The sequence below is a fragment of the Lissotriton helveticus genome, chromosome 1_1, assembly GCF_964261635.1.
Source record: "Lissotriton helveticus chromosome 1_1, aLisHel1.1, whole genome shotgun sequence".
NCBI classification, from domain to species: domain Eukaryota; kingdom Metazoa; phylum Chordata; class Amphibia; order Caudata; family Salamandridae; genus Lissotriton; species Lissotriton helveticus.
The window spans coordinates 2,001,709,822-2,001,737,188 of NC_136057.1; the positions used below are offsets into that span (position 1 = coordinate 2,001,709,822).

The 27,367-nt window shown below is 46.1% G+C and overlaps 1 protein-coding gene across 2 annotated transcripts in view; it reads left to right on the top strand.

Annotated features, from left to right (window-relative positions):
- The window catches only part of SLC30A7 (solute carrier family 30 member 7), a 228,986-nt gene that overhangs the window by 86,275 nt on the left and 115,344 nt on the right, over nucleotides 1-27,367 (top strand). For both annotated transcript variants that reach the window (XR_013594931.1, XM_078644589.1), the window contains exon 7: nucleotides 5,147-5,197. Coding sequence is in view for 1 of the 2 variants with exons in the window: in XM_078644589.1 (XP_078500715.1) it covers nucleotides 5,147-5,197 (51 nt within the window). In the remaining variant the exon portion in view is untranslated. The remainder of the gene's footprint in view (nucleotides 1-5,146; nucleotides 5,198-27,367) is intronic.

Below are 27,367 nucleotides of genomic sequence, written 5' to 3' on the forward strand. Positions count from 1 at the left end.
GGACGAAAAGATGTGTGTAACTAGAGACGAAGAGAATGAAAAGAACGTGTGTGAGAAATGTTGAGGGACATGAAAAAAATAGTGGGAAAAAGATAGTGGGAAAAAAATAAATAGTGGAAGAGAAAAAAGGTTGGAAGAAAAAGTGGTGGGAAGATGAAGTGGCATAGACGAGATAAATAGAAAAAGGAAAAACCAGAAATTAACTGGGATGCATCCTGAGTGCAATACATGTAAAAACATGCGCAAAAAAGTTGATCAACCAGCGAGATAGAAAACTTCAAACTGTTATACACAAAGTCATATAAAGCTGCTAAATTCCAGGCGTTCGTTGAGACCGTTGGGCACGGTCGTTCCCAATTTAAAGATCCAAAACAGTTCTCTTTGTAAAAGATATTTTTTGGGGTCCATGCCCTCCGGTTTATTGACATTTTCAAGAATCAAAAAACGAATCTGGCTGTTCGTGTGATTTTGTTGGGTGAAATGGGCAGACACGCAAGATTTCACATTTTTATTCCTGATGTTACTTCTGTGTTCATTGAGGCGTGTTTTTATCTTGCGCTCTGTCTTTCCTACATATGGTAATCCACAAGGACACTTTAAAAGATATACCACGTTGGTGGAATCACAGGTGGCATTGGTTTTCAATGAGATCAGTTTGCCAGAACTAGGATGGTTAATGTTTGTCCCTGGGATAATGTTGTGGCAATTTTGACAATTATGGCATGGGATGGTTCCTTTGAATACTATTATCTGTAGAATTAACATCAGGTCTGTCATAGAGGATGCAGGTGTTGCTGAGAGTTCTAGGTTCAACCCTGAGGTTTGATTTAGGTCGATGCTTTCTTTTCCCACCGAAAACTGGTTCTCATGCTGGCCTTGCTTTTCAGACTCTTTCACCCTTTTCTCGGTGTCTGGTATAACTTCTCCATCTCCTCTTTCATCCTCGCTGTTTGAACCTGGACAATCCTGAATTATATCCTCTGGGTCCTGAGTAAACAGCCCATGTGGGGAAGAGGACAGCCGTGGAGATATTTTGTACTTTTGTCCCAATAGAGATTGGAGAGTCTGGTTAGCTAAAATTACTGACTTCATCGTAGACGCCTCATAAGCTAGTGAGGTATTCCCAATTTGCAATCCGGGCTCTGCCTCTACCTCAGCCTCCTCTAATACAGAGTTCTTTGCAGGAGAAAATACTTTTTAAAAATACTTCCCCACAACGTCTTTTAGTGAGCTTGAGGCCGTACCCCCCTTATTTGCGCTTGCGCTTGTATCTATGTCCCCGTTCCTTTTTCCCATTTGTTTCGCTCCTTTTTTTGGTCCTACCCCAGGGCTCTTAATGCTGTCCACAGTCTCCCAGGTCTGCTAAGGTCTCTATTGGTTTCGGCTTCGGGTCCTGAGTATTTTTTGTTTTCCTGGGAGCCATTATTAATGCCTATACATGACCAAAGTTGTTGTCAGCAGTTCAAACTGGTTCAAACTGGTTCAACTGTCCTATTCTAGGATAGTCCTAGCAGGTTTCAGCTCAATGACTTTTAAAGTAGCAATCCGGAGAACATAGCCCCAAGCCCTCACTTACTACTGTTGTGCCTCAGTCCAGTGCGCTCCCCGTGCCCTTTTTCTCACCGCAATTGACGTCTCCGCCTTATTTCTATCTCTTTATCAAGAGTTCATATTGTATTTATATTTGTATTTATATTCTGTGTCCTTACTTCCACCTCCCGGTATCCTCAGTGCTGCTGCCTGGGCTTCACTCCCTGCAGGCTCCTCTCAGCACAGGTCCGGACCCAGGACTGGGTGGGAGCGCTCTCCGCCAGCTCGCAGTTCAACACTGGGGGGTCTCCCCCTCGAAGCAGCGGCTGGTCCCACTGTGGCAGCTATTCCTGCGGCACAGTTTTGTGTTTTGTGTTTTCCTTGGCGTCCTATGGCAGGCAGCTTTTGCTTCGGCGGTCACAGCCGCTGTCTCGTCCTCGGCTTCCGCGTCAAGGCGGGGCTACCTGGGTCAGCACGGCACAGCACAAACAGAGGTTCTCGCACAGTGAAAAATCCCTATGCAGTAATAGTAAATCACCTCCAGCCAGTTCTCTGGCTACTTCAATGTCCATCCTACAGAGAGCAATCTACTTCCTGGCAGAGGAGACCTCATGGAGCTTCACCACACTTCTACTAGCTCCGGATGGTGATGGATTAACCCGGGGGCGAGATCTCCACACTTCCGGGACATCGCGACTACATTGCCGATGCCCAAAGGAGCCGCCTGGTTCGGCTATTGAGGAGTCCGGCCCAGGTCCTCCCGCGGCCGTCACCTACCCTACTGGAGATCGGGACATGACAGGCCCCTCCCGCTGCTTCTGTTTTTTCCCCTCTGCTACCTCCCTCGTAACTAAGACCCGCGGATGCCTGATCTACAAACCAGCCTGGGCGCAGCTCTTTCATCACGGAAGGCTCCAGATGGGGGCAGACTGAACGGGGACTAGATTCCACTCTTCCGTTCCATCCCTCTACCCACTAGGTCGCAAGTAACTGCTTGCCCCAACGCTTTATCACCGACAACGTTTTCCGGGTCGAAGGTGAGTGCCATGGCGCTATTTGCTCTGATGTACTCACTTTCCCACCTGCAGTCTGCCGACCCGGAGAATACTTGCTCCCCCAGTTCTCGCTGCTGCCTCGCTGCCCCCCCCACCCCCCATGCTGGTCGTCTCCTCAGAGGTAATCCGCCTTGATCCCGTCTTCTGTGACCTGAGAGTCCTTTACAGGTATGGAGGTGCGGGAGCTACGCCCGGTGGATTATCATCACTGATTCCCTTGTGGACCGAAGCCTCTGCACGCCTCTTCTCCCTGCCTCCTGCCTTTGACTCTGGAACTGCCTACCCTCCTTTGACTTCTTTCCTCTTATGCACTTAATTCTTACTCCCTGGTTCGCATCGTGGACTTTTGTCCCTCTGACTTTTGACTCGCCAGCCATTTTGTTGCTGACCATCGCAGATCTCCCGTACCTGGACTTGCCATCTTGTTGTACCCATGTCTTTCCCCCCTTCCCTCCGCTCTTACCTAGACGATCCTCGGAGTATTTCCCCCTCCTTCTGGTCTGCCTTACTCCCCCCCCCCTCCCCCCAAGTCCCTTCTATCCCCGCACCCGCTTTCATTACACCACTTTTGTCCCTTTCTATCTTCTCTCCCCCCTTTGAATATTTCCACTATCCTTGTTAATTCTGCGCAACTCTGTCTCTAAATTACTATACCCTGACCTTATGTTTTTTGCTATGTTTTCTTTTCGCTTGAGTTGAACGTCTTTCTCTTTTTGCCGGCTCTGCCTTTACATGAGCCCCCTCGCGACCATCGCACGCCAACACAACGTCAAGATCATCTCCTACGCTGACGACACTCAACTGATCCTCTCACTCACCAATGACCCTAACACCGCCAAAACCAACCTACATCAAGGAATGAAAGAAGTAGCAGAGTGGATGAAGCTCAGCCGTCTGAAACTGAATTCAGACAAAACAGAAATCCTTATCTTAGGTACCTCCCCCTCCGCATGGGACGACTCTTGGTGGCCAGCTGCCCTTGGAAAAGCACCCATCCCGACGGACCACGCACGGAACCTGGGCGTTATCCTGGACTCCTCACTCTCGATGACCAGACAAGTCAACGCCGTTTCATCATCTTGCTTCAACATTCTTCGCATGCTCAAAAAACATTTCGCTGGATCCCCACCGAAACTAGAAAAACGGTCACCCACGCACTGGTTACAAGCCGCCTGGACTACGGAAACACCCTATACGCCGGTACCACCGCAAAACTTCAGAAACAACTCCAACGCATCCAGAACGCATCAGCCAGACTCATACTAGACATCCCGCGTAAAGATCACATTTCTAATCACCTGAAAGACCTCCATTGGCTCCCTGTCAATAAGAGGATAACATTCCGCCTCCTCACCCACGCACACAAAGCACTTTATGAACTTGGACCCGAATGCCTCAACACGCGAGTTTCCTTCTACACCCCCTCCCGCCAGCTACGCTCTTCCAACCAAGCCCTTGCTGCTGTTCCACGCATCAACAAAACCACCATGGGAGGAAGATCCTTCTCCTACTTGGCGGCTAAAACCTGGAATTCACTCCCCATTCACCTCCGCCTCACTCAAAACCACCTAGCATTCAGAAAGCAACTTAACACCTGGATATTCGACAAGTAATTCCCCTCCCTCCTCAAGCGCCTTGAGACCCTCTGGGTATGTAGCGCGCTATACAAATTACTTGACTTGACGTGACTTGACTTGACTACCCCCTCAGGTTCTCTCCCCTCCTCCCCCACCTATCCTTCTAGTCTTATACATACCCCCCTTCTCCCTCTCTGCCGCCTATGATTTGGCATTCACTTTGAAATTTTCGAGTAAAATGTCTAAATGATTATTGTTGTAACTTGCTGTTGTTCCTGATGTAAGGCGTTCTGATACCTCCAGGTCCAGCCAGCGCTATATAAAACTCAATAAATAAATAAATAAATGCTCCAAGAAGAGAGCACGTGCTGGAGCCCAAACACGACATGACCATGCCAGTTGTTGTCAGCTCTGCTCTTGCATAACACATTTGTTTTCAAATGTTCTACCCTTAGTATGCCAGTTGATTCTCTTGTAGTGTTTTTTAAGAGGATGTCCAATTACACCACATGAACTGGTTTTGTAGATCCTTTTAAAGCACGTTGACATGGTGACTTTAAATGTTATAATTAATCAGAAGAGCTCCACTGTTTGTGTGGAATGGTTTTTATCATAAATTATTGGTTATTTAAAAAAAACAGTAGGACTGTATTCTGGTAGGCACCATTGATAAATCCAGCATGTTATTCTTAACCCTTTAAGTGCTGCCGTCGGCCAACGGTCGTCACGGGCACTACCTCCCCAGTGCTGCGTCCAGTTCAGCACTGGATAATGGACAGCGCAGCACTGGGGAGGTATATTTACGAGCTCCTAAGGTGTTAAAAGATGGAGAAAGGGTATGTTTTGCAACGTATGATCTGACTAATAATTGATAACAAAAGTGTCTGTATGCTGTATCGGTCTCGTAGCGAGAGTGTATTGCAGTACATTACGTGACTGCTGTTTGACGTCATTGATTTACTATATATTCTCTTTCCGTTCTAGATGAACCGCCCCATGAGGAACCCAGAGGACCAAACAGGCAGATATTAGAAGGTAACATCTGACATAGTTTCTTGATTTCCGATTCTATGTGTCCTCGTTGTTTTGTATATTTATGGAATTTTTAAACCCAGGAGACGCCCAAACACCAGTATTTGCGGATAGTGTGTGACTGACGTCAGCAGAAGCAATAACGACCGTGGGTTGGGGGCATTTGAAAGAATAACCATTTTTAGCCTTTCTTAGAATTCAATTCTAATTTCTCTCTGTCGGATTGCGGTCTTTAAGCTCTCTTTCTCAGAATTCGGAAGAGACAGCCTTTCAATGTTATAATTATAAATTCAGGCTGTTCATTTTTTTGGGCTTCCTTGTGTTTTTTTCAGAAGTATTTTATACGTTTTCCTGGGTATACGAAGGCACAATAAAGTCAAAAAGTATTATAGATTTTTGACTTTATAGTCTAATACAGAGCTTTGCCCCTTTGGTTTGAGGGCCCCTCTCATTCAATTTCTTATACTGGGGTGCCGCTCGCATAGAGGTTTTTGCCACTTTGAACTCGGACCAGTGCTACAGGAGTAGCCAATCTGTTTTCCAGCCTACCCAGTGTCCAGCGTGAGGAGGAGTCATTCATCGAGGCCGCAGCGGAGGTGAGAGGCGCGGCACAGGGACTGCGAGGACCAGCAAGCAACACCAGCTGTGTCCTCTTCCCGTGAGAGCCGCGCCCCCTCCCAGTGCCACGCCCCCTCAAGCAGTGCTCTTTACCTCTCGCGGCCCCCGCTTCGCGGGAGCCGCTCGCATAGAGGTTTTTGCCACTTTGAACTCGGACCAGTGCTACAGGAGTAGCCAATCTGTTTTCCAGCCTACCCAGTGTCCAGCGTGAGGAGGAGTCATTCATCGAGGCCGCAGCGGAGGTGAGAGGCGCGGCACAGGGACTGCGAGGACCAGCAAGCAACACCAGCTGTGTCCTCTTCCCGTGAGAGCCGCGCCCCCTCCCAGTGCCACGCCCCCTCTAATCAAACAGGAATTTAGGTGAAAGCAGTACCGCGCATCGCGGGACGCGCGCGGGCCGCAGCCCGGGGCGAAGCCCGGGGCGAAGCCTGGGCCAAGGGCGGGCCCGTTGTTGTCCGTTAGTGACCGGTAGAGACCGGACCGGGCCACCCCCCTTTCGGCTCTGGTTCTACAGCCATCAGACCTCAACCATGCCGCCGAAAATCAGGAGTAACACAAAGACCAAATCCAAGAATGCCCAAGAGGTAGCACAAATAACTGGACCAATCGATCTATTCATTTCACGGACACACGAGGTAATCAATCAGAGTATCTCCCTTCTCGAAAAAAGAGTGTCACTGGACCTCATGAACGCAAAACGATCATCTCTGGGCACCCTAGCAACCGCTACTTCCCCTATTCATCTAATTTCCCCAAACTGTTCTCTTCCCGCGACTGTGACTGCTCCTGATATTAACACAGTCCCGTCTATAGTAGATTTATCTGTAACGCAATTCGAGTCTGATTTATCATTAACATCAGATAATCTAGAGGCAACCCCTGATTTAGCAGCCTGTCAAATACATGAAGGATCTCAGACTAATATAGCCATGTATCTTCGAGGAGAAAGAGAAGGAGCCATTCCAAAAAAATTAGGCAGTACAAACCCCACTGACAATGTAGTAGGTACGGCTCCTTCCCCAGGTCATGCCATGGAGCCGTTAAAACATACAACACAATCTCTGCAACCAATCACTTCATTCTTTTTAGAAACCAACCTCTCGCACTGCACAATCCCTAACGAGGCAATTGATAACCCCTGTAGAACATGCAAAGCCACCTCTCAAGTATTAACTGCAACAAAAGACCTTCTGGTCCATCATTTGAAACCTATCCAATTAAGCATTAGGAATCTTGAAGCCCAACTGGCAATTCTTTCTGCAACACTCCTTGATACCAATACACATCTAGTGAAAAAGGGGCCGCGAAATGTCCCTCAGTCCTCCAAAATTCCTCTCCAACCACATCCACCCAAAGTAACAAAACAACCAACCCCAACTATTTTACCCTCAAAAAATCCAAAACAAAACGTTTTGAACCAAAATCCACAAAATGCAACCCCCCGAGCACAAAAGGGTAAAATCAATGCGGTGTTGAATCAACAAACAACCAACATAGGCTCGGCTACCCCAGTCATTTCAGGGCCTGCAACAGGTAACATAAACACAACTCACCCCACAAAAAAGTTAACACCTTTTCCGCCCAAACCAACGGTCTCTCAGTCACCTTCCAAAAAGTTTCCTAAAAAAGCACCAGGACCTAGACGTCCAGCCCACTTGCCCCCAGAAGCCACCCCATATACACTAGTACTCACCGGTGTACCAGAACTAATGGACGATACACCGGAAACCGCCTGGTCACTTAAAAACAAGGTCATGCAATGGCTAAGCATCAACAGGCCACTAGAATCCCATCATTCGGGAGGGATCTCTACAGTCCGCAGGGTAGTATGGGTAGGTAAAACACCAAAATCGACCCGTGGGGACTGCATCATAGTAACATGCAGAGACCCCTCCACTGTGGATTATATCTGCGCGTGGCCCTCGCTGGAGAAAAAGGGGGGAATAGATGCTCGACATCTCTCCTTCTTTTATCCCCCAACGAGACAACATCATTACACCCCATCCTGGAATTGGCACCAGCCCCAAAATGACCAGTGGAAGCAGATGGAGTACACCTACGACCACAGAAGCGGAAATGCTCCGAGAGACTGGCCAAGGCAATACAGGCAAGATAGACCCTTCCAGTCATACGAAGGCTGGCAGGGCTTTCCAACACAAAATCGTTTCGACTGCCTTGAGATGGTCGATTGACTATTCAGGGTTGAACCTAAGAGTAAAAACTTCAATACCATAGACCAACCAGTAAATCAAAGTCAGCAGCGAGTGTCACCGAAGCCCATTCCTTATACCCACAAAAACTTAAACTCGGAGACTATCACTGCTTTCTTTTGTAATTCCACCAATGCAATCCATATCATACCTCCCGACCCCCTTGGAACTACCCCCGATCCATACTATCACCAAACCAAAATCCCTAAAGACCCCATTAACCTCCTACAGGCCCAGACAAACCACCTGACAGACACTCTGGCTGTGAGCACTTCGATAGAAATACCTCCCCTTCACGCCTCCCCCGATTCCACAAACCTGAGCCTTTCCATCGCTTATTGGAACGTCGCAGGTCTGTCCTCAAAAATAACACTGGAGCTATGGCTTGACACAGCCAGGGAACATCAGATACTCTGCCTCCAAGAAACATGGTGTACAACCCCGTTACACCTTGCGGGATATAAAACCTTTTTCACCTCAGCAGTGCAGGGAAACATGGGCAGACCAAAGGAGGGGCTTACGATCTATGTTGCTAATACTCTTCCCTTTAGAGTGAAACTATTAAAGGAGTCTCCAACTTTCCAAATCATGCAGATAACAACTTCCAAAGGTAATAATTATGTTCTCATTAACTACTACAATAACTCTTGTACCTCGGACTGTTGGACCAATTTAGAAGAGATCGCTATATTCTTATCCTTACTGCAAAGCAATAACAACTCAACTACAACCCATCTAATCTGGGGTGGTGACTTCAATTTCCCTTTGTGCCCAAACCACAAAAAGGGAATCTGTGGATTGCAAAATTAACTTGGCAACCCCATACCCCACTTTGCGCACTCGATATGTGGAAATAAACTGAATGACATCATATTTTCCTTAGACCTGGACTATGTAAACGAATTGGTCGACCCGCAGCAGGATTTCCTACCAACTTTCCATGGAAGAGGCTATTCAACAACCATAGATTACATAATAGCCTCCTACTCACTTAAAGGGCAACTAGGAAATTTCGAAACTGGGTCTAACCCAACAAGTGACCACTACCCACTTAGTACAAGAATCACCATCAAACTAGCAAACGGACACCCTGCAAAGCCGAGCTCTCTCAATCAGCAAACACTGTCCATGAACAAATTGAATGGTTATACAGTGAAATGGGCTAAGATCGACCCAGAAGAGACGATGCAGAGGGTCCTTGAAAAAACCAAACACTGGCTATCCGAATGCATGTCTTTGGAGACACCACCACATAAAGTCGTTAGCAGTTTCCAAAGCATTCAGGAAACAATAAGGGATGAACTATTTGTCAAGTTAAAAAAGAACAATAAGTTCCCCACCACGAGTTGGTTCGACACCGCTTGTCGGAAGGCACTCTCATCCCTTAAAGAAGCCCTACATAGAGAGATCCCCAGGAAATCTCCAACCTAAGAAAAGCATATAACTCTGCTAGGCAAGACCGTAAAAAACAAATCAAACAAGACTTTTGGTCAAAATTACTCGACAGCGCCCGAAAAAAAGACAGCACTTCCTTCTGGCAAGTCATAAGATCTCCTTTCTTGGCCAATAGTACAGAAATCCAACATCTTGACGTGGCAGTCACTGAAGAAGACTGGGTCTCCCATTTTTCAAAAATCTTCGGATCATCTCCGGATTCCGCAGAAGACAATTGTCCAGTAATAAACGATAACCATCCAGTGGGAAATAACACCTACCCGATAAAGATACATTTCCACCTCAGCGAAGTCATAAAAGCAATCAGGGCATCCAAATCTGGTAAGGCTCCTGGCCCTGATGGTCTTCCAATGGACCTGTTCCTCCATAACGTAGACTTTTGGTCGCAGATAATCACCCGGGTCATGTCAGCTGTAACTTCGGTCGGCCTTTTCCAGTCATGGTCAACATCTATTCTTTTACCCATCTTTAAAAAAGGCGACCGTAATGATCCTGCTTGCTACAGACCAATCTCCCTTCTGGACTCCATGGGTAAGATCGCGGGCCGAGTACTCCTGGACCGTTTACAATCTTGGGCCCGGGAGAATAACATCATAACCGACCTGCAATATGGATTCCAGAGGGGGCTTGGGACTGTGGAACAGGCCCTCAACCTCGTCCTCCTGGCTGGGAAATACGTTCACGCTAAAGGAGGTAACATCTTCCTCGTCTATGTCGACCTAAGTGCGGCATTTGACTGTGTCCAACATGCAAAACTTTGGCAAACACTCAGCGACCTTGGAGTGGACCCCCCAATAATAACTTTCCTACGAGAACTCTATTCTAACGCCGTAGGACGAGTAAGATTTGGTACCAGTGGTGAGCTGTCCCGTTCATTTCAAATAACGAAGGGAGTAAGACAGGGATGTGTACTGGCTCCCTTCCTGTTCAATCTTTATACAAACGGGCTTGAACAGGCTATGCTGAAAGGGAGCCAGGACTTACCCCAGATAAACCACCGTCCGATACCCACATTGCTGTATGCTGACGATTCAGTCATTTTAGCACGGACTCTGAACCAACTACAGATACAAATCAATAAATATGCAACATTTATGGATTCACTTGGCCTCAAAATAAATATTAAGAAAACTTTTACAATGCACATCGGTCCTAGGGTTAAAAACCCCAAATCGATAATGGTTGACAAAACAAAACTGGAAAAAACCTCAGTTTACCCATACCTGGGAATCTTAGTGGACGAAGCAATGAACTGGCGAAAGGCAATTGACGCCAGAAATCTTCATTTCCGTCGTGCAACATCGGCACTGACCTCTTTCTCGAGGAAATTGGGGAAACCAGCGCCACCCGAACTCCTGACCATATATTATGCAAAATGCCATAGTGTGGCCACCTATGGAGCAGGAGTCTGGGGTTATGGTCGCACAGATCAACTACAGGTAACTGAAAATGCCTTTATAAAATACATTTTAGCTCTTCCCCAAAGTTCCCCGATACTAGCTTCCCACCGTGAGCTTGGCATGGAATACATCACCGACACCATCCGTTGCCAGCCAATTTTACTGTGGCATCGAATATGGACCAACCCCGAATGTCACTTAACTCGTTCCCTTATCATAGACTGTCTAGCCTTGACGAACTGGCGAAAAATTCCTTGGTTATCCTATATATGGAACTTTTTCAAAGACCTGGACCATCAGTCCTACTTTGAAGATCCTGCCTCGGCAGAAGACATTTCCAGGAAACAGTTAAAATCAGTGTGTCTGGGTCATTTGAGGGAATTACGGAACCAGGCAGAGATCTCAAAACCATCAAATGAAAAAATCTGTGCCCAACAATTTGGCAAAGGCATACAAGCCTATCTGACGTACTTCTTATCAAACCATGAAATGTTTTTATTAACAAGACTTCGCTTTAACATCTTTTTTCGCTTGGTTTCATTTCCGGAAACCCATGATTGGTCCCGCAACCTGATGAACTGTCCCTGCGATGGAATCTCCCCACAGTCTACGATCCATGTTGCTCTATTTTGCAAATACTATAAACTCCCACGAAAAACGTGGATTATCCCACTTCTTCGATCCAGTGGCCACAGACAATGTTATTCTGCGTTTCTCTATTTGCAATCTTTGAACACGCCACATGAAGCCAAACTTATAGTAACTTATCTTAAAGCAGTCTTAACAATACGTCGTAATGCTCCAAGCTAATCTAGAACTATACAGAACCGAAAATTTCATTTTTACCAAAAATCTTTCATACTCTGACTTATTTTTAAACTCATTCATCTGCTGATAACCTTTTTGTATGTACTTTTTATGATTATATTAATTGATAATCGAATAAAAGTTGATGAAACTATACTGAGGCACACACAGATACTAACCCCGTAATACATACTATTTCAAATTCGTATGACAACAGCAAATTGGTACCTGCTTATTTTATGATCAGACTGCTATGGGCACTTTATTAGTCTTCTCTATAAATATCATTGCCATATTTTGCATTATTGCGACCTATTTGAGAGAGTAATTGGCTGATATGTAAGACATGTTAAAGAAGTCCACCATAGCTCTCGTTGTGGTTCCATTTCCTTCTAATTCGAATTCTCGTGTTATGCAACATCATCAAAGGTCCTTACCCTGTGACTAGGCATGGGCATGGGCATTTGGGCTGATGGACAACAGTGTGTAGTTTATAATGGTCTACTGTGTGATCTATCTTCTTGAACAGTTAGCTTTATTGTAATTTTGTGAACTGTCTATTTGTCTGTTCTGTCGTATCTTTGAAGATGTCAGGTGTGTCTTTACTAAGGTGATGTGTTTTTGAAGGAGTATGTTTCACGTAATAGTCAATTACCTTTCGTTTTCCACGCAAACTGTGTCAGGTGAACGTCATTTGCTGTCTTACCTCGGCTGTCATGCTTAATACAGTAGTTGAGGTTTGAAGAGGATTTCTATAATCCTATACATTTTCATTTAAGTATGATAAATAGTTATTTTTGTATTGTGACCAGTGACATAATCTATCTCATCTATGTTGTCACTAGTGAAGGCATCCGTTTCATGTGATGTCACAAGTAGGTAACTGAAGGGCATTGTTGAGCAGCTATCTTAACTGGATGAAATGCACAGCTTCTTGAAGTCAAGTTTAACATCTAAACACCACCATGTTTGTGGCATGTGTAGCTGTAGTTACACATTCTCTGCATACTCCTGCCATCTAGTGTTGGGCTTGTATGTGTGCAGTCTTGTTTTTCTTCGAAGAAGTCTTTTGAGGCACGAGGTATAGTGACTCCTACCATGATTGTTAATGTGCAAGGGCATCGACTCCACTGTTAGGTTGTTTTCCGCACAGCGGGTGAGGATGAATGTGGCGCATAGGAAAGCAGAAAATGATGAGCATGAAAAAGAAAGGCATCTGCAACAACCCAGGCTTTTGGGGAGGAGGGTGGGTGCATGTGAATCTGCAGCACCACATGCCACCAACAGATCCTTACAGGGTGCTTGCAAGCTCTGCTCCCTCCAACGCCGCTACACACCCACTCAATAAAGAGCTTTGTCCTTTACTAATAAAGCATTGATTTGCACAATTGCTTAAGTTTGAGCCTGTATTATGGGACCTTGCAAAGAATTGACTGTGACTGTAATCACTCAGTTGGCATGATCAATGCCCCTCCAGTACACACTGAGTTGCAATCATGTTCAACCCTGTGGCCTAGATAACCAACTCCTGTTTCGCATGCAGCTTTATGTCCCATGGCTGCAAAGAATCTGTCCTGACCATGTTTTTTGATATGCTTAGCAAACGTTCTTGCATCAGCTACATTTCTGTATACAACTGCCAACATAGGCCCTTGCCTCTCAAGCTGTGAGGCATGAATAATTGTTTGGAGCAAGGAGCAGCTCTTTGGATTACAATTTACCCTTTCAAGAGGCACTGCCCTCAGTAGAGTCCGATAAACCTCATATCCCTCTCATCCAATTTTGCATTTGCATTTTCTTCCTCAACTTGATAACTTTATTAGGGACCAGGAATTTCCTTTCATTTCATGAATAAACCCGCATATCTAGCTGAAAACAGGTCTTTAAATCCCAGGAAGACCTTAAATCCCAAGAAGACTTGTCATTGGTAACATGGATTTAGGTATCTTGCATACTCGATAGGGAGAAGCGACCTCAATTTATTTTTAAAAAAGAGGGCTCTGATAAACTGCTATGGTAGTATCTGAGAAGTCTTTTTGCATCTGGTTTTCCCTTCTCCGTCACAGCCTTTATGACCTCATCCGAAACTTGCTATCCAGGTAGACTATCACCTGTGAATCAGTTTATAAATCCGTTTTAGTCACAGCTCTCAAAAGCAGCAGGAGAGCTGTGACGCCCGGTGCGGTGCAATCTGTGCCACCGCACAGGGCGCTGACTTGGGGTGGGGGCGTCATTTTTACAAGTATATTAACATTTTAAAAGCACCTGCAGCCCTGTGCCTGACCTCCAGCAATTTACAGGCATCTATTAAAATAACTCCGGTGATTAATCGACTTCCTGGAAAGAGACCGGAGGTTTGTCTAGTGGAAATTTTGACTCATAATAAGGTAGCGCAGAGGGTTAAAATGCCTACTGCTAAAAACGTGTATCATGTGGATCACAAAGTGCATATAATTTAAATAGGTCAGTGGAATACTGCCTCTGTAAGAGAGCTCATTCTGTTACTTGTAGTTCATAAGTCAAAATCCTAATATAGAACATTGAACTATTAACTGTCATCAAAGAACTCCATGCAAACTTTAAAGTATATGTTAGAGTTAAATGTTTTTTTGCACAGTCTTTCATTAGCCTAATCTTACCAAAAGGGTTAATTTAGGTAGAAAACAAATCTTATTATTAAAGAGAATCCCCTAACAATGGTGTTATGTTTTAAATTCTGAATTTGTGCTTTTCCAAAATAAGGACTCTTACACTATATTTCTTACCAGTATCAATAACCTGTCACTCCTATACTACACCTTGTAGTCCTGTCTGATGTAACATTTCCTAGAAACTGTTTTTACACACATATGATTGTCTCTGTGCAATGTGTGTGTGTGATGTAAAGTGTTCCGACACCTTACACTGGTATGAGTGATGCTATAAAACTAAATGAATCTGAGAGACCGTGGTTATGGAGACTTGAGGGGCACCATTTAAGGGTGCTAGTGAGGGAATCCATGGAAGAGGTGGCCATTGAGGGGGTACTAACAAACATTGTCGCACAGGGCGCCACCAGTGTTAAAGCCGGCCTTGCTGCTTATCATTCATGTCCCTCGCATTGACACTTTAATCAGTCCCAAAATAGACTATGCCAACTCCTTCCATTTTTGCTCGGGTGGCTAAAATAAAGAATACCACAGGATGTCTCTTGGCTGGCCTCAAAGATGGACTATGGCAGACCTCTCGAAATTATTCGATAGACTCCATGTTACAGCAACAGTACTATGCAAACTCCTACTTTGCATGTTGTGACCCAGCAGGAATAAAAGACCGTAGGCCGGGTCGTGAAGCGTAAGGCTTTTATTTTTTGATTGTTTTTCCAGAACGATTTAGCAGTCTCTCTCTGTCCCTGGGGGACGGATCCATGATGGCATAGGGGATACTCGGAACTGGGGCTTCAGCTGATGGCTGTGAAGCGATGTTTATTCTAGACTCCCCGGGTAGTATGGTTACTTCACTCTGGAGAGAACTCCCGCCAGGATTAAAAAAAATAACAAACCAAAACAAAAGACACAGTTTCAGTTGGACGTTCTCACGTCAATAGAATCACCCAAGGGGAACCGGGAGTGCAGAGAACACCGCTGTCTGTGTTTGCAGAAACGTATCGCGGTGCAGCGGATACACACGTGAAGGTGGGAGGGGCAGTGCTTGTGCCGCTGAGTTTTGGGTTAGAAGAAAACAAAAATAAGAGAGTGGGAAGGAAGGTTGGAAACAGAGGGGGGGGAACCAGGTACTAGCAGAGCTTCACACGGACGGACTCCCCCGCCTCCCAATCCAACCCGAGACCTTCCTCCATACCTGGAACAGCCACACTCCTCCGGGAACGTGGCTAAACGTCTCGTGGGGTCTTTGGCCTTCAGGCTCCACCGTGTCGTTCACGGTCCTCAGTACTCTCCGGGCGTCGTGTTCTTCCTCCTGGCTTGGCTCCTCAGGGTCGCAGTCCTCTCTTCTCTGTTCTACCGCAAACGCCACCAAATCTCCGTCCGACTTCTCCCCGGTGTCTGTGCACGCCCACTATTGAACTTCCTTCCTTTTCACCAATGGCTGGTCGCTGACGTCCCTGAAGGGCGGGGCTTCGTCAGAGGAGCCAGCCCAGTTAAAGGGACCGACGTTACTTTTGTCTTCCGTGGTGTTTCCAAGGAATGGGCTGTCACTGCTCCATTCACCCTGTGGGAAAGGGACACAAGGAGGTGTTGGAGGTATTGCTGCCCACCACTTCCTATCGGAGACAGCAGGGGTTCCTGGCGGGCTGGCCAGGTTACACGTGTCTGAGCAGGTCAGCCCTTAACTCACTTAGTACCACTGAAAGGAACAAACAACTCCTCACATTTCCAAAAGACCTTTATAATTTTACAATACCTCTAAACTTCAGTAGGTGTGAACATACCTTTATCCCTCTTTTTCCTATTTTTACAACCTTCAAAGTGATTTGCTTTGTTACATTCACTTGAAAATTGTAACTTTTGCAACAAATTGTCATAAAACATTAATTAACATTAATACTATGGTACTGCGTTAAGATAGACTTCACAGAAAAAAGGACTTTATTTACCTTTGGCAGAAAAACCAATGGTGTTACAGAAGGCATGTCTTGGCTGGCCCAGCAGAGACCCACCTGCCATACTGTGAGACCACGTTGGTTGGGGAAGTTCCACTGATCTAGCTCTCACGACAAGGCATAGAACTTGGGTAAAAATGCTGCCAGCCAGATGATAATTTTAGGTTTTACACAGAAACAAACATTCAAAGTTGGAGCTTGGTTCTGTGAAACAAAATGACAATGGTCCTGACGAGAGAGAGAGAGAGGTAGAGAGATATCAATCACTGTTTTAAAGCTCGGACCTGTAGTGGAATGGTCTCCAGCAAGCCATTTCCGTCACAGAAGTCTACTGAAGCTGCTCTGTTGGAATACGTACGTAAAACTTTATTGTATGATTACTTATAATCTTTACAAACATGTTTACTCTAAAATACATCCATTTGAAATTGCCACCTTATAAAATCCAGCCTCAAAATACGACTAAAATCGGCCATGAAATAGCACTAAAAGTACAACACGTGGTTGACGGTCTTTATCTTTTGTGTTTCCTGAGGGCCACATTACGAACCGTTATAAAATTCGTCACTAAAGTAAACAAGGCACAACCTGTTTCAAGTATATTTTTAAAACAGGCCTGCATAGTTTCTTAAGAATACTAAAGTGCTCAGGGTTAAAAAATCCTGAACCAAGATATCACAAGCAAGTACGAAAATATTGATTGGCATGCAAATTTCAGGCTTAGTAATCCAACTGATGTGCAACAGTCCGCCACATACATGTGTAAATATGCTCTACCTATGTACATGGGCTTCAAAGTGCAAGGTGCCGTGGTGTATAATCCAACTGATGTGCAACAATCTGCCACATACCAGTGCAAATATGCTCTACCTGTGTACAAGGCTGTCAAAGTGCAGTGATGTATAGACCTAAACAAGCAAGCTAAGGCTGTCCTCTAAAGTGCCACCTGCTGATGCAACTGACGTTGATATGCTCTATCTGTGTACTTGGCCTTCAAAATGCAAGGTTCCGTAATGTATAGGCCTAAACAAACAATGCTAAAGTAGTAATCTGAAGTGCCAGATGCCAGATGTACTTTTTGTCACAGAAAGCTGGCTTACTGACAGATTCATCAATAAGAACAGAGGAGAACCCTGCCAATCAATTTTCTTTACATGGGGCCCTATATAGGATCTTAGAATATAACCAAGATAGCGGAGCCACACATAAGAGACTGACAGCTCCACCCCAGACATTGCAATGGCCCTCCCACCTGGGTATCACATTTTCAGAGTGGACCGTAGAGGGCAGGTGGGAGGTGGACTTGCCATCATGATAAAAAGGGAACTCAATTGCATTATCAATGCTCTCCCTATCAAGGGCTGTGATAGCCTCCAATTCTCAATCACCTTGTCTCCAACAAATAAGTTTTCAGGACTTTTAATCTATAGGCCCCCGGGCCCCAATGGAGAGTTCTTAGATAGCCTACCGGATTTCCTAGCTAGTACTCTGGTAAAGAAACCGCACCCCACCATAGTATGGGATTTAAACTTACACTTCGAGGATAAGAACCTCCCTAGTGTCAAAAGGCTGCAGCTAGATCTGGAGGGCCTTCAACTCTCATGGTTGGTCACATCCGCCACACATTTCAAGGTTCATATACTTGTCCTAGGAAATCAAATGACCCGAATATCGTAGTCGCTCCACCAATACCAGTGCCCTGGCCAGATCACCACCTGATTCTATTCAATTTAGATAACAGACCAAGAGAGAAAGGCAAGTCGTACCCCCACCACCCATCAGTAGATATGAAGAAAAGAAGCTGGGCCAAGTTGAGCACAGAGGCTTGGGGGAACATTTTAGCACCCATGGCCACACCGAACTCCGAAGTATCAGAAACAGTGGTAGTAGCTTATTCCAAATGGGAAACTCAGATAATGCAATCACTGGATAACATAGCTCTCAAAATCTCCATTAAATCAAAATCTAGGCCCACAACGACTCCATGGTTCAACCCTCAACTACTTTCCTTAAAGTAAAGCTGTAAAAAAATTGAACAAGAATAGAGGAAATCCTATGAGCCACATCTTAAAGTAAAGTACAAGGTGGCGATCAGATCCTACTACAATAGCATTAAAGAAGCACAGACTAAATTCTTTGAAAAAAGAAATTAGCCAGGCACAGAATTCTTCAAAGGAACTCTTCACTGTAGTCCCCTCCACAAACTACCCACACGACGGAAACCTCAGAGAAGAGATACAATGACCTAGCAGCTTATTTCTGCACAATAGTCACGGGCATCTACAGCGCACTCATGACCAAAAGAGAAACACTCCCAAGGCAGGAAGGAGATGAGGGACAGTTCGCCCCCATACAAACCATTACTAGCTTCCACCCAGTGCACACGGAGGAGGCAAAGCTATTGATGGACAAGGTGAGATCAGGCTCGCCACTAGACCCTGCCCCACCGCATATCCTTAAGAAAGTGGCAGACTCCATTCTTCCAACATTAGTCAAGATCATGAACCTCTGTCTTGAATTGGCACACCTGCAGCATCACCTGCGACAGAGCCAACAAACCTCCAAGGACTGGACCCAACCACCTCCGCTGCATACTCCTCAACACCCGCTCCGCATGCAAACATGCCGTCGAGCTCTGGGATCTGCTCGACACCTCTGCCCCAGACGTGGCCTTCCTGACCGAGACCTGGTGGAACGACTCCTCGGTGCCCGACATCGCCATAGCCATCCCGGACGGCTAAAAGATCACCAGCAGGGATCACGCCAACGGAATCGGAGGAGGAATAGCCATCGTCAACAAGTCCACCCTCAAGGTCGCCACTCACGCAGTCGCCACCCTCCACACCGCCGAAGACCTGCACTTCCGGATCCACACCGAACCCCAGCACCACCCTCAGAGGAACACTCATCTACAGACCCCCCGGGCCGCAAGCTCAATTCAGTGACTCCATCACCGACCTCGCCAGCACCCACGCACTCGTCTCCACGGACTACATCCTCCTCGGGGACCTGGATTTCCACCTCGAGAACAACAACGATGCCAACTCCGCAACCCTGATCGACAACCTCGCCAATCTTGGCCTCAGACAACTCGTTACGGCACCCACCCACGCCTCTGGCTACACGTTGGACCCCGTCTTCTCCACAGGCACCCACGTCACCTTCGACTACACCACCGAACTCCACTGGACCGACCACTGCTGCATCCATTTCACCTTCAATAAACCGACCATGCACCACCACACCCAACAGCTACCTCGCCGCTGCTGGAGCAAAGTCACCGAAGACCAGCTGATCACCCCCGTTGCCCAAAACCCACCCACCGACCCCACCAACCCAGACACCGCAGCCCGCAACCTCAGACAGTGGATCGACGACTGCGCCAACACGCTTGCCCCACTCAAGAAACCCTCCAGCAACCACGCCAGCAAGAGAGCCATCTGGTTCACCGACGAGCTGCAGACCTCCAAACACGCATGCCCGAAACTGGAGAAGATATGGCACCACGAACGCACTCCGGACAACCACGCAGCACACAAGGACGCCACCCGCAGACATCACCACCTCATCACATTAGCCAAGAGATCCTCCTTCAAAGACCACTTGGATAACAACGCACACGACAGCAAAGAGCTTTTCAGCATTGTAAAGCAACTCTCCAACCCCAACGACATACCGCCCTCCCAAGAACTGTGCAACTCACTGGGCATCTTCTTCCACCGCAAGAACGCTGACATCCATGACAGCTTCAACACCATGACCGCCCCGACTACGCCAGACCCCACCTCCCCTGTGAACACCACCAGCGCCAACCGCCTGACCTCTTGGTCCAACGTCAATGACGACGAGACATGCAAGGTCATGAACTCCATCCACTCAGGATCTCCGTCAGACCCGTGTCCACACCACGTATTCAACAAAGCAGACGCTGCCATCGCACCCCAACTATGGAAGGTCATCAACATCTCCTTCAAAACAGCGACATTCCTGGGAAGCTGGAAACAATCAATGCCCTCCTCAAGAAGCCCAAGGCGGACCCCAAGGACCTCAAGAACTGCTGGCCCATCTCCCTGCTCCCGTTCCCAGTGAAGGTCATCGAGCAAATCGTCAACATGCAACTGTCCCGCCACCTGCAAGACAACAACATCTTGGACCTGTCCCAGTCCAGGTTCAGACGAAACCACAGCACCGAGACAGCCCTCATCGCCGCCACAGACGACATCAGGCGCCAACTAGACAACGGCGAAACATCAGCCCTCAGCCTCCTGGACCTGTCAGCCGCCTTCGACACGGTCTGCCATTGCACTCTAAAGACACGCTCCTAGAAGCCGGATTCCAAGAGCAGGCCCTTGACTGGACCAGGTCCTTTCTCTCCGGCAGAACCCAAATCGTCCGCCTCCCGCCCTTCCGATCCGAGGCCACCGACATCATCTGCGGCGTCCCCAGGGCTCATCCCTCAGCCCGACGCTGTTCAACGTCTACATGGCCCCCCCCCTCACACAAGTGGCCCGCCAACACGACCTCAATATCATCTCCTACGCTGACGACACCCAGCTCATCCTCTCCCTCACCAAGGACCCACACACCGCCAAAACCAACCTCCACGAGGGAATGAAGGCTGTCGCCGACTGGATGAGGAACAGCCGTCTGAAGCTGAACTCGGACAAGACGGAGGTACTCATCCTCGGACCCACCCCCTCAGCCTGGGACGACTCCAGGTGGCCGACCACACTGGGAACAGCACCGACACTCACCGACCATGCACAGAACCTAGGATTCATTCTCGACTCCTCCCTCTCCATCTCTAAACAGGTCAACGCCATCTCCTCCTCCTGCTACAACACCCTCCGCATGCTCCGCAGGATCTACAATTGGATCCCGACCGAAGCAAGAAGACACAGGCCCTCGTCAACAGCAGACTGGACTACGGCAACGCACTCTACGCAGGAATCCCTGCCAAACACCTACGACAACGACAACGCATCCAAAACGCCTCCGCCCGACTGATCGTCAACGTCCCCCGCCGCAGCCACATGACCCCCCACCTGAGAGACCTACACTGGCTCTCCGTCGACAAGAGGATCACCTTCAAGCTCCTCACCCACGCACACAAAGCACTCCACAACACCGGACCAGCCTACCCGAACAGCAGACTCAGCTCCTACACTCCCACCGGCCAGCTCTACTCCTCCAGCCTCGCCCTCGCCGCTGTTCCCCGCATCCAACGAACAACCTCCGGTGGCAGATCCTTCTCCTACCTCGCCACCAAGACCTGGAACACCCTCCCTACCCACCTACGGCAGACCTAAGACCTACTTGCCTTCAGAAGACTCCTCAAGACCTGGCTCTTCGAGCAGTAGCGGCACCCCCTCCCCTCAGCGGCTTGAGACCCTCACGGGTAAGTAGCGCGCTTTACAAGTACTCTGATTGATTGATTGATTGATTGATTGATAGTGTAAATGACTGTCAGCACCTTTTTGGATGTTCTGGTCCCATGTTGCACAAAGATTGGCCTTATGTAGGTTCACCTGTGACATAACAGTCCCGGGCAACAGCATACAATGTGTGCAGCTGATTCAGAGTGGTATTGACATAGCTTGCATAGCCCACGACCTTGGGCCAAGTTCTTCCAGTGGGCTCTGTATTCCCATATAGGTATGTTCTTTAACGCTTGTCTTCCAATTCATTTTATATCAAGTTCTCTTGAGGCTTTCTTTCCATGCTCTTTTAAAGTTTTCTTTAGTCTGACTGTTATGAGCGGATCTGTTGAGTATGCCAAAGTCAGATTTAGTGTGACTCTAGCTCAAGATACTTTGCCTAGTTACTTTTTTATCCAGAAATATTGCGTTCAGTGCACCTTGCAGAGGACTCTGGATCTGCCCTGGTCAACCGGTGATGGAACTTAAGTATATCTTTTTTACCCTCAATGTTCATATTCACCAAATCAAACCGAGACGAATCAAGTGTTTTTTTGGGATGGTAAATATTTTCCCATGTGAAGCTGTATAGCTGCGCTCTAATGGCTCAGTGAGCCTGCTGTGAAAAGCAAGATGGCTGTATTTTAGTGTGGGTAGAAATTTTTCCCTTATGACTCTTCTGCTCTGCTCTGTCAAATGACTGTTTAACTTCTGGTGTAGTTTGAATAAAACATACATGGTTTTGGCTGCTTTTCCTGCCAATGCGGTGGCCTACAGTGAAGTTTTACAAGTATCTGAAAGCCAAACACCAAGATAATTATATTTACTAGTTGTACCTATTTTCAGGGGGCCCAGTTGCCATTCAGGTTAGTGTTTTTTTAATAAACTCCTCCTTACTAGCAGCCGTCAAAGCTCTCACTTGGCAATTGCATAAACTTGAAATACAAGTGGAGTTAACAATATACTTGCCCAGAGTGTTTTGACGATTGATAAGAAGACCGATACACTCAATATGAAAGTAGACCACTTGGTAAATGAAGGCAAGGATTGGCGTGCTGCAGCAAGTAGTGCAAATGATGCTATAATCGATAAACTAAGTACACTACCGGATCTACTAACCACGCTAATAAAAAACTGCAGAACTGTTCACAAAGGTAACTTACAGCGTGAGAAAATGTCCCGTCAAACAGAGCTAGGGTCAATGAATGACAAAGTATTGACAGATAATGGCAGAGTAACTGGCTGCAAAATGCATCTGGCTCTTGGAACACAAGAATCCACCAGTGGTGAAAGACCTTGTGAGGGAAGAGGTGTGGCGCCGCAGCTAGGGCGACTGACTCCGGAATCTGGGGATCACGGTTCGATCCCCGGCACCGGCGGCAGATTAGCCCAGCACCATGTGACTCTGGGCAATAGCTTGCTTAATCTTCCCGACGGCCCCCAGCGCCTAGTGACCCTTACGGGTGATTGTGCGCTTTACAAATGTGGATTATTATCAATAAGAAGACACAACAAGACAACAAACAACTTCAACACACTCGCCCGATGAAGAAAACAAGTATTATTAACCATTAGTGCAGGTCCCCAATAACTGCAGCTCCGCAGAATGCATAGAAGATGCACCCCTGAGCACCAGTCAGGCAAGTGGGATTAACGCAGAGGCGACAAATGCCAAGACACAGCTAACATGAAGGCAGAAGAAGAAGTTTTATAAAGCACATAAGACCAGCAAAAGAAAGAACAGACTCAGTCGCAATGAGCAATTAGAAACACTATTGCAACTACCAGCACCAAACAGCTCAGTGAAGCTCGGGGACAATAGAGAAGAAAATAGACCAGAGTGACTGGAGATTTACCCCATCTTCCAACCAAAGACAGTGACTCATGGTCTATCCAAACAGCCAATACAACTCAAACAAGCAGGTGAACTGGCAGAAGAGAAACCTGCACTAGCAAGCACTGGAATACACTTGTAGCAGGACACACCAGGGAAAAAGGCAAATTACACTTGGAGTACGTCCCGAATGGCATTCAATGATCAAACAAGAACATACTCGTAGGCAGTGACTTGCAAAATCAAAGGTAGCGCCTTTAAATTAACAAGCTCCTGCCTACCTGAATGTCTAACCACCCCACAAGTGACAGTACAAGAGACAGCAATAGAACATGGAACAAACTGATTGTGGGCACATTATTATATCCTACAGCAAAATAACTCATCAAGGGCAACAGAGCTGCTTCAGGGATCAAAAACTCCACCAATTGCACCTCATATAGAGAACTGCCATAATTACAGTGCAAACGCCCATCGTTTTTCAGCAGAGAATGAGGTCGTTTTAGCTGTCAAAAGAGCCATACAATGGGACGTCTCATTTAGGACTGAGACCGCACGGAACGAACAGGGACCTAGACAAGATCTACCATAGATCAATAACAATGTAAGAACAAACTGCCATCCTCAAAACCCTCAAGAAAAGGGAGACCATGAGAAACATTCACTGGCATCTACATTGGCAATGTTATTATATACCCCAGAGTTCAAGACAAGAGGTCCCCGGGATATCCTAAACTGATCCAACATTATGCACTTTATACAGAATTGATACCATCACTTTCTTATCTTACATCAGCACACCTGACGTGTGAAATTTAAGTGCTAATCGTGGATCAGTAAAAGAGAATCTATATTAAAGGAGTCAGCCGATAACATTGATGTTCAGAATATCCTCAAAGAAAGTAAGCATTTTAAAGAATGGGGCTTACTCACCAGTAACAAAACAAAACAGGGAGTTCCCCCTTAATCCTATCTGGGATGGGGTTTTACAGGTTTACAACAACGAGAAGTCCCACCTAGTATCTGCTATGTGGCAGCGACTCAAAGTATGAGTAAAAAGACCTTGTGTCTCAGAGTTTATAATGATTATCAAAGTAACCATTAGGCCATAATGGAGGCAGGAGGTTTGAAAATACAATATCAGTGCACACACAAATATATTCCGTGAGGGGAGTTCTATGTCAAACAAATATGACCACATGTAAGTTTTTTTTTTTTAAATTGTGTTACTTTTATTATTAAAAAACATAAGAGGGATAGCCTCAGTTAGAGAAAAGAAATACAATATACACTATTACAGAATGAATAAAAACATGTTAAAATTTCACAATAGTATCATAGAAAAACCAAAAAAAAGTCGACGCGGCGTTTCGGTGCTTGCATGAAGATATGACACCTTCTTCAGGACGGTTAATCTTGTTAATTAAAAACAAATGTTGTTCAAGTAAGAGATCACTCCGTTTGGTTTCAGGGAAAGTGCTCTTATGGCTTCCACTTTGTATGAGTAAAAATGACACCTGTTGTTAAAAATCAGGGCTGGTAATGAAGCTGTATGGAGAATGGCCACCGTATCTTTTTCTTACGGATTGAAATTTCCCAGTGAGATTACCTCATTAGTCGCCGTATTTAAAACATGGGGACTTCTATCTTCGGAGGGTCGGCAAGTAATATTGTATATTTTTACTTTTTCGCCTGGAATTGCCTTTTATAATTAGCGGTATTCTTCAGCGCGAATGTCGGCCTCCCTGCCTTCTCCGTCATACAGCTTCCGGGTCTTTTTACTCATACATTGAGTCGCTGCCACATAGCAGATACTAGGTGGGACTTCTCGTTGTTGTAAACTTACTCACCAGTAAGCCAACGACCAAAAAATATCCCTATGTGTTATCACAGAGGCAACACCCCGTAGTGCAACAAACAGAAGCAAGACGCTTCTTGCGAGGAACAAATCAACTAACGCCCTTATCTAGGGGAAAAAAAGATGGTAATACAATTGACAAGTGGTACAGGTGACAACCATTGCATTGAGGAGTCAACAATATACTCAAGTTCAGAACAATCTGATTGGGCTTGGCTCTCTGCAACCCTCGTAACAAAGGGGTGGTCGAATTCCTAGCGTGAATTGGAAAAACGAGAAGCTTATCAGAACCATCTTAAAGATAATTAGTTGGGATTTTGCAGGCCTGACCTTCCTCATTGCGAACACAAGGACATAGGAATACCTAAATACTGACAGCATATTATGTTAACAAGAAACATGGTCGTTCGCTCCCATTTCCATTCCAGGTTTTCAAACAATCCATACTGTCACACATAAGAAAAATGTGTTTGGAAGACCTATAGGTGGCCTTGCAATAAATGTGTCATTAGATCTGCAGGTGGAAGTAAAAGAATGGAAGAACGTCTCTTGGGATGTGCAGGCAGTCAGCATAAACTGCCTCGCACTGGATGGAAGAACTACTTCAATTTTGGTCATAAACCTTGTGATGTCTTGCTACCCTTCCCCTTTAAGTCCCCATGTTCTATACCTGTGTTCTATGTTCTTAGAACAGACTCTCTGTTAGATTCTCACTTTGTCAGTTGCTGTAGGCTGTACTTGGGATGAGGTTTTAATAAACCCACCTTGCTTCAACGTTTTACTTGATTCACTCGTTTATTTAATCCTTGACTATTTTACACTGGCGACGATCGGGAGTCACCTCAATCAAGACAACACAGCAAACGAGTCCTACCCTGCTTCTCCTCCAGCGGCTGCTTCTCGACATAAGAAGCGAAGCGTTGTCTTCACAGCGGCAGACTCGACGTCTATCTCACTGGTGAGGAGAGTGGGAGGATAATTAAAAAAAAAAAAAAGAGAATAACTTTGGGACTCTAATTTAAATTGAATAAGACTTGTGAGAGATTTTAGGCATTGCGCGAGGATAACGTTAATTTTTTTTTTTCACTCGCGCTGTGTTCTGAATTGAGCTGCGCGCGCATTCTGCTAACGCTGATCATGCGCTGCTCATTCTGACGCTGCTCACACGTGAGCCTTGCGTCCAGTCTCTCACGCTGCGTGTCAAGAGTGCGTTCCAGCGAAATTCAACGCTGCGCTTCAAGGAAATCTACATTGGAACGTTGCGTGATCTTGTTAAAATTAAGACTCCTGTGGGACGTAAACCATGGTCGAAATACACTGACATTAGGACTGTTATTAAGATCTTTAAAAATGCTGTCAAAACTGATGATGGGAGAATTTGGAATAAGAGTCGTGTAGTTGTTGTTAATCCTGACATGCCTTTTTCTGATGTTTCTGATAATTCATGCAATAATTTCCACTTTGATTCTTATTCTTCTGTAAATAGAACTTTGCATCCACCTAAGAGAAGTCAAAGAACTCGTAGAGCTCCCTCTTATTTGAAAGACTATGTTTAAAGCTCTGTTCTTTTCTTTTTGTATAGAAGGGAGATGTGTGATGTCTTGCTACCCTTCCCCTTTAAGTCCCCATGTTCTATACCTGTGTTCTATGTTCTTAGAACAGACTCTCTGTTAGATTCTCACTTTGTCAGTTGCTGTAGGCTGTACTTGGGATGAGGTTTTAATAAACCCACCTTGCTTCAACGTTTTACTTGATTCACTCGTTTATTTAATCCTTGACTATTTTACAAACCTGTATGTCAATCCCCACAGAGATGTAAAAATGGCTAACATCAGGAATTTCACTGAGTGATTAAAAGACTTTCTGTATGAGCATCCAAGGCACGACTGCATTGTGGCCAGAGACTTCAACATACGACACCTGAGCCAGTTTCAGATAATCTATAGGGATCGCCCTCGAACCGTTCTTGAAGCT